At 34.5% G+C, this 8397-nt stretch overlaps 1 protein-coding gene across 2 annotated transcripts; it reads left to right on the top strand.

The window, feature by feature from the left end:
• The first annotated feature begins 443 nt into the window (after positions 1-443).
• LOC133802550 (UDP-glucuronate:xylan alpha-glucuronosyltransferase 1-like) lies at positions 444-5043 on the top strand. Of its 2 annotated transcripts, XM_062240890.1 has the most exons (5): positions 444-632; positions 829-958; positions 2149-2364; positions 2491-3119; positions 3722-5043. In XM_062240890.1, exons 2-5 carry the CDS (start codon positions 903-905, stop codon positions 4750-4752), a joined length of 1932 nt encoding a protein of 643 aa, XP_062096874.1. In that variant the 5' UTR covers positions 444-632; positions 829-902; the 3' UTR covers positions 4753-5043. The 2 variants fall into 2 exon arrangements, with proteins under 2 accessions (XP_062096874.1, XP_062096879.1); XM_062240895.1 differs by lacking the exon at positions 444-632 and having other exon boundaries at positions 781-958.
• The last annotated feature ends 3354 nt before the right edge of the window (positions 5044-8397 follow it).

Raw genomic sequence — 8397 nt, 5'->3', positions numbered from 1 at the left:
TGTACACTACACATAATCTAAAAAATAATATGTTAAAATACAAGATCCAAACAAATAATTAGACAAAACATAAACTTTTTTTTTTTCATTTTTGTACAAACTAGGAAGTGTTTTATGTTGATCTCCCATTCTTGGTGTATGCTTAAGAGTCAAGATTACCCTAAAAAGACTAGAATGAAAGTTAAGTTTCTTACTAAACAAAATCCATTTCAACACCACTTCTAAAAAAAATTAGTTGAATATTACTATAATATGAACTATAAACCTAATTATTTAAGTTTCTTAAAGTATAATTTCCTTATGATATCTTGGCAAAATGTGGAAGAGTTCAGGCTAATGACTCATAAGTGTCAAGTAATTGAACTTTCAACCAACAATGAGAAATTTAAAAAATAAAATAGAAAAATGTATATATGAGATGTAACAGTGAAGTAAACAAATATATAAATTATAAAGAAAAAAAAAGTTGGTGACGGAAGAGATAGTTGAGAAATTGAGAGTGAAGTTCCATTGTGGAAAGTGAATTATAATAGACGTTTCTGTACCAATAGTGACTCAACTTTTGATTTATTATACTATCAACCTCTCTATCTCTCACACCCTTCTTCATTAGCTTCCTCAAGAGTTTACAGGTATGTTCCTCTCTCTCCTCTCTCTCTCTGATTATGCAAATATACAATGTCTCTCCTCTATCTTTTCCAGCAATTGATTTTTTAGTTATATTAAATTACAATACCAATAGTTTGTTTATCATTTTCCCAACTTTGAGTTATTGCATATTCTTGTTTTATTTCTGGCATTTGATTCATCATGTCTTTTCATATATAGGTTTACTTACTATATCCATTTAAAGTCTTTTCTTAACTGGAAACGGTTCTGTAAACTAGCTATTCCAACAATATATGAGGGGAGCAATGGGTTCTTCTCCTCGTGCAAGCCACCGATTATCGGCATCAATGTAAGCTTTTATTGTTCTTTCTTTTGCATTAAACATATTTATCAACTTTGGATTCATTCAAAAGATTGATTTTATGATTGAAAGCTTCCTTAGAATGGTTAGTCCTACTTTTAGCTTAATTTTTTTTAAGCACCTCATGACATTTGATTTTAGTCCTTGATCATTAATTGCTCTTTGTGATGACAGAGTTTGTTTTATCTTTTTGGTAAGCCATATCATATGACTAATGTTAAATAAATGGCTAAGGAGCTTCCTTGAGAACACATTCACCTTTTTTTTTTAAATGTAAAATGAACAGTAAAACTATTGTCAAGATGTTGATTTAAGTCATAAATAGAGTTAAATATACGGCTGTAGTAGGTATAGTCCAATGGTTGGTTACCACACCTCAATGTGAAGGCTCTTAAGATAAATCTCCCTCCATAATGCTATTTGGTTTTGAAGTACAAGTGTTCGCCTTTTCTAACTGATCTAATGTCAAGATTGACCATTTTTTGGGGAAGGTCTCTTAAGTAATTATGTAGTTTTAGCCACATTGATAAATAATTGGCTTACCAAACTTCATGGCTTCAAATATATAAATATATAAATTTATAAAAAAATATATATTTTAGACTCAAAAAGTGGGGAAAGCAAATCAGATAGTGACACATTTCTTACTTCAAACCTTAACTTTTACCTCACTAGCGTAGATCTTACTTCATGAGTTTCTTAAGTCCATCAATCCAAATCAAAATCTTAGGTATATTTATATTATTAATTATTGAATACTTAAAACTTCAAAAAAAAAGAAAAGAAAAGAAAATCACTTGTATTTTAGGCTTTATTTTGAAACTTGAAAAGAGTAGTAAAAAATATTTTCTAAAATTTTATAATAGTTTTTTAAAAATATATTTTTTTGAATAAATTTATGAAAGTTCTAAATTTAATAAATTAACAGTAACTTAACTATTTTATTTATGTAAAAAAAATTCACCTTTTTGTTTGAATTCAATCAAAGATAAAATAACATGATCTTTTGAAATTCATTTTTTTTTCATTCCTAAAATTCGAGTTCTATACATTGGGTTATTAATTGTGGTTTCTAATATAGAGATTCTTTATTAACCAAGTATCTTTATTTTTGTTTCTCTTTCCTTCCTTATTAATTTACTAGCTTGTTCATGACTATTAATATGTACTTTGAGCAGTGAAGATACATATAGAAGAAGATCACAAAGAAGTAAAGCTAAGGACTCAGACAAAGTTCCTTTCCACATAACCATCCAAGAAAGGAATCCCAAATGCAAGTTTGCTCTGCTTAAGCTCGTCCTACTAGTTGCCATTTTCGGCACTTTAGTAACACTTTTGTACTCTCCTGATATTTACCACAATAACAACCATCCATCCTCAAGTTCTGTTTCTCGGTAAGTGTTTATATATATATGTGTATACAGCTTGTGTATTCGGGACCAAAATTTGTATTTACTGTATAACTTGTGACGTTTTGTTGACTTTCCAATTTAATTCTATTACTTATTTGAATGGTGCAGGCAGAGTTTTGTGAAGAGGTGGATATGGAGTGGTTCGGATCCAAGATACATATCAAATATAGATACAAGCTGGGATGACATGTCTAAAGTTCTCAAGAAGTTGAATCTGAAGAATGAATATCAGGGAATTGGCCTACTGAACTTCAATAATAGTGAACTTAATGAGTGGAAGCAGCTCACACCAGATGCCATGCACATTGTTCTGCAATTAGACTATGCTGAGAGAAATGTAACTTGGGATTCATTATATCCGGAGTGGATAGATGAGGAGGAAGAAGAAGATGTTCCTATTTGTCCATCTTTGCCAAAGCTAAAAAATCCAGGAAAACGGCTTGATCTCATTGCGGTTAAGCTTCCTTGTCGAAACGAGGGGAACTGGTCTAGAGATGTTGCACGGCTGCATTTGCAGCTTGCGGCTGCTGAACTCGCAGCCTTCTACAAAGGATACAATCCAGTGCATGTTGTTTTTGTCACTGAGTGTTTTCCAATACCAAATCTTTTCAAATGCAAGGAACTTGTTGCGCGGGAAGGCAATGTTTGGTTGTACAGGCCAAACTTGAATGTGCTGAGGGAGAAAGTCCAGCTTCCTGTTGGTTCTTGTGAGCTTTCTCTTCCTCTCGGGGGAAAAGGTTAGTTTTAATTCATAGAACACACGACTTTTCATTTTAGTACAATTTATTTTTCATAAACGACTCAATTATTAACCGTAAATCACCTATTTAAGATTAATAGTAGATACACCAAAGTAGCAAGAAACTTTGATTTTCAGAGAAATGAATAGAGATCAAATTAAAATAAACATACTTGTTGCTCGCTTATCATTTATTACTAGCTGATTTCTGTATTTAGCATAAGAAATTCCAATATGAGCATGTTGTATAGTACTTGATAACTTAATCATGACTCTAAGTATCAATAGTGTGCATCTGTAATGAGCTTTCTTCTTGGCATTAACAACAAAATACTATCCATGCATGAAGAAATATATAGCTCATCATGATCTAAACTCTATATCTTTCATAGAACAATCAAACTTAGCTCTAAATACCAAATAAACCACTTGTGTAAGAGTAGCCACACTGAATCAAACTAGTGAGAAAGCTTGGTACCATGACCTGAAGTATCTTAAATTCGAAAGTAGCAAAACTTGTTATAATGATTCATCTAGTACTATCATCGCATTCTTTTCATTTTTTCATCTGTAGTTCTAATGCCATCTTTTGAAAAGCAGAGGTAGTCTTTTCTGGAAATGTACACAGAGAAGCATATGCAACCATCCTCCATTCAGCTCATGTCTATGTTTGTGGAGCCATTGCAGCTGCTCAAAGCATCCGAATGTCTGGCTCTACGAGAGACCTTGTCATCCTTGTCGATGAGACCATAAGTGGTTACCACAAGAGTGGCCTAGAAGCGGCTGGCTGGAAAATCAAGACCATACAAAGAATTCGGAACCCGAAAGCTGAGAAGGATGCTTACAATGAGTGGAACTACAGCAAGTTCCGGCTGTGGCAATTAACCGAGTATGACAAGATCATATTCATAGATGCTGACCTTATTATCCTTAAAAACATCGATTTCTTATTCAGAATGCCTGAGATTTCAGCCACAGGAAACAATGGCACCCTTTTCAATTCTGGTGTCATGATTATTGAGCCTTCAAACTGCACATTCAACCTACTAATGGACCACATTAATGAGATTGAGTCTTACAATGGAGGAGACCAAGGCTACTTGAATGAAATCTTCACTTGGTGGCATCGAATTCCGAAACACATGAACTTCTTGAAGAACTTCTGGATTGGAGATGATGAAGAGGTGAAGGCAAAGAAGACTAGACTCTTTGGTGCTGATCCACCAATTCTCTATGTTCTCCACTACTTGGGATTGAAGCCTTGGCTTTGTTTTAGGGACTATGATTGTAACTGGAATGTTGACATTTTACAAGAGTTTGCAAGTGATGTTGCTCATGAGAAGTGGTGGAGAGTCCATGATGCCATGCCTGAGCTGCTTCAACAATTTTGTCTTTTGAAGTCTAAGCAGAAGGCCCAGTTGGAGTGGGACAGAAGTGAAGCTGAGAAGATGAACTTCACAGATGAACATTGGAAAGTCAAAGTCAAAGATCCCAGGTTGAAGAAGTGTGTTGACAATTTGTGCAACTGGAAGAAGATGTTGAAGCATTGGGGTGAGACCAATTGGACTGATAATGAGTTCTATAATCCTTCACCACCAGCTATTCCCAAAACTTCTCTCTCTTTATCATGAGCTGACTTATTCTACTTTCTTTGTCAATTTTTTTTGAAGAAAAAAAAAGAGGTTTGGTCAACACAAGGGACATGAAATGTGGGCCCCACTTCTAATAAGTGGGGCCATCTCTATTATTCTTGTGGTGTTTGTGACCACTGACCAACAACATTGCTCCGTTTGAGCATTGAGTTCACCTTTTTTGTTTCGTTCCTTGGTTCTTTTATGATAGAGTTAAAAATGCTGTTTTGTTTTAGCATTGTTGTACTTAATAATACACAGTGGTTTAGGCCCAGAGATTTGGGTATAGTAGATTCTTTGGCCACCTTTTGTATGCTGAAAGTTTTATTGAAATAGCTACACTTAATAATTTTCTGGTTATAACAACAGAATATAAATCGATTGGTACGTATTGAACTATACAGTAAATATGCATAGAGTAATCTGGTTGATTTATAGAGAATAACTCAATCGATGCATCAAAGTAATCTGATTAGTATAAAAAGTAACTTCGATTGATATAAATAAATTAATCAATGACTAAACCAGAAAACAAGAAGTGATTAAATGAGTTATCATTTGTTACTTAAAGTAACTCGGTGAGTATACAAGTAATGTAGAGTAAAATTCGAGGGTATGTCAAGAACATCAAGTACCTTAGGTGATACATATTGGAATTAAAAACATATAAATATACATTTATTTATCTTTTATAGAAAGTAATCATAAAATAAAATCAAATAAAAAAAATAATGTAAGAAAGAATAAAGTTGAGGTAGACCAAAACCATCTTAAATAAGGATATTTGCTTTAAAATTCATAAATATTAACCATAACTCTTGAATTTTCATAAAAAGTCATTTACTTTGGAATATTCCTAACTTCTAAAAGGATCATTATTTCCATGATATTATCTTATCATTAACTATAATTTCATACATTTTAAAATTTACCTTTGATTCCTATACTGACCATTCACCAATTTTTTTATTCATAATTCAAAAGGCAATTCTAATACTACAAAGTTACTTGATCACTCTAATAAGAGCAACCAATTTCGGTGAGTGTAGCTACGAGTCTAAATTCTCTCAAAAAATTTCCAGAGGAATATACAAGCCAGTAATTAATGATAATTAAATTAAAAAATGATTCCTGTGAACGTTAGAGGTCTTATTGTATGAAATGGATTCAAAACCTTAAATTCCATTTTTACGGGCTAGGTGCAAGCCTTACAATACATTTGGGCAGTTATCTACACTAATTATAGGGCTTTGGAACATGTAGTATTTTATCACATTCAATAATCAACTCACGTTGGTATCATATTATTTTAGGGACATTTTTTAGAAGTGTAAATGATATAAGAAAGGGTAGATGCCAATTTGGAATTTTGTGTTTGATCTAAATACAAATACTGTTAAGAACCCATGTGACTAGCAGTTATGCTATTTAAGTTTGTTTAATTCAGTTGTAATCTTGTTTAGTTCTTAGAAGGCATTCTTGCAATTCTGTTTTCATCACTCTTGTATCCGATTCTATAAATGAGAAGGTTCTTAGTTCAGTAGTGTATTCATTCACTCTGAGATTTTTTGCTCTACTACTCTTTATTGTTACATGGTGTCAGACCTCCATCGATCCTTTTTTGATTTTGTTCTTCTTCTCCTTTCTAGTCATCCATGGCGACGACTACTGCTGATACTTCTTCATCACCGATTCCACCTGTTGCTCCAGAGCTTCCAACCACTGGTGCTTCCACTATCTCTGCTCATACCCCCCAGCAGTAGCAATTTTATGCTCTTACTCAAGCCCTAAATCACACTCTTGGTGTGAAACTGGATCTCTCCAACTTTCTTCTTTGGCATGCTCAAATGGAGAATGTCATCTTTGCAAACGCCATTGAAGACTTTCTTTATGGTACCAATGTTGACCCTGCTCAACATATTGATGCCACTTCAAGGTTAAACCCAAAATTTGTGCTTGGCGGAGGAAAGATCGACTCATCCTCAGTTGGATCTACTCGTCTCTCACCCAAGAAATTATGTCTCAGATTGTTGGACATACTACTAATGTTGCTGCCTGGTCCGCTTTCAGTCAGATCTACTCCTCCGCTTCTAATGCTCGCATTATGAAAATTCGACTTCAACTCCAAACCATCAAGAAAGGTGCGTCTTCTAAGATGGATTATATTCTCAAAGTCAAAACCTTTTTGACGAACTTGATGCTGTTTTTGAGAAAGTCTCTGATCGAGACCAAGTTCTTTATCTTTTTGTTGGATTAAGAGTCGAATATAACTCCTTTGTGGTGTCTATCACCTCCAAATCGAAGAGTATTTCTTTTGAACATGTAACAAGTCTTCTCTTGGCTCATGAGTCTCGCCTTGAGCAATAGTTTTCCGTGGATGAAGTTGCTCCCAATGTGGCCAATGTTGCTTATCGCCCATCACAACCTTATTGTCCTCCTTGGACTCGTTCTAATCAGACTCGTGGCAACGTACAACATCAAGCCTCTACTAACTTCAACCGCAACAATTACTCTTCTTCAAGATCTACTACTTGATGAAGATTGATATGCAACCTTTGCTTGTGCCCAGGTCATAATGCCTACAACTGCTATAGGCTTTTTGATCCTCACTTGCATCACCACAGTCTGCCACTTTTCAGTCGGCCACACCACCTATTTTTGCAATGGTTGCCACTGCCTGATTCATATATGTGATATATGTGTGAGACCACATTATTATGTGGATATATTTGGGTTACTCAGCATGAGGAGATTTTAGGGAGCAAGTTAGCGGAAGAGTCACAACGGGACCAAATACCTGACTCGGGGTGAGTCAAGGGGTATTTTGGGTATTTAGTACATTACCGGGATATCAGATAATGAGAATAAATATTTGATGATATATTCAGAGTTAGTGAGAATAGGAATGTTGGACGTTTTTGGTACCCGAGCCTCGAGATTTGGTACCACACAAAACAAGAAAAACACTTAGAATTCTCTCAAACTCTCTCTCACTCATGTACACATTCTCTCTCAATTCCTTTGACTTTCTTGTGATCTACGGGGAATCGACACTACTACAAAAAATGTTTTTTAGGACTAGCATTGTGAGTCCTTAAAAAGTTTTTAGGACTCGCGAAGCGCGAGTCCTTTATTTGAGAGCCTTAAAAACTAAGGTTTTTAGGACTCGGTTGCGAGTCTTAAAAGAATGCCCGCGAGTCCTAAAAGATCTTGTTGAGTGCCTTTAAGTAAGGTTTTTAGGACTCGCACTGCGAGTCCTAAAAAAATGGCGCGAGTCCTAAAAGATCTTGCTGAGTGCCTTTTAGTAAGGTTTTTAGGACTCGCACTACGAGTCCTAAAAGAATGTCCGCGATTCCTAAAAGATTTTGCTGAGTGCCTTTAAGTAAGGTTTTTAGGACTCGCGCTGCGAGTCCTAAAAAAATGGGGCGAATCCTAAAAGATCTTGTTGAGTGCCTTTTAGTAAGGTTTTTAGGACTCGCACTACAAGTTCTAAAAGAATGTCCGCGATTCCTAAAAGATCTTGCTGAGTGCCTTTAAGTAAGGTTTTTAAGATTATCTTTGGGTGACCTTAAAAGTTATATTTTTAATTTTTAAAAAATTTATTTATTGTTATTTTAAATTAAAAATTATGATTTAAATGAAACA

The sequence above is a fragment of the Humulus lupulus genome, chromosome 1 (genome assembly GCF_963169125.1).
Source record: "Humulus lupulus chromosome 1, drHumLupu1.1, whole genome shotgun sequence".
NCBI lineage: Eukaryota > Viridiplantae > Streptophyta > Magnoliopsida > Rosales > Cannabaceae > Humulus > Humulus lupulus.
This window is presented reverse-complemented; position numbering and strand designations above follow the sequence as displayed.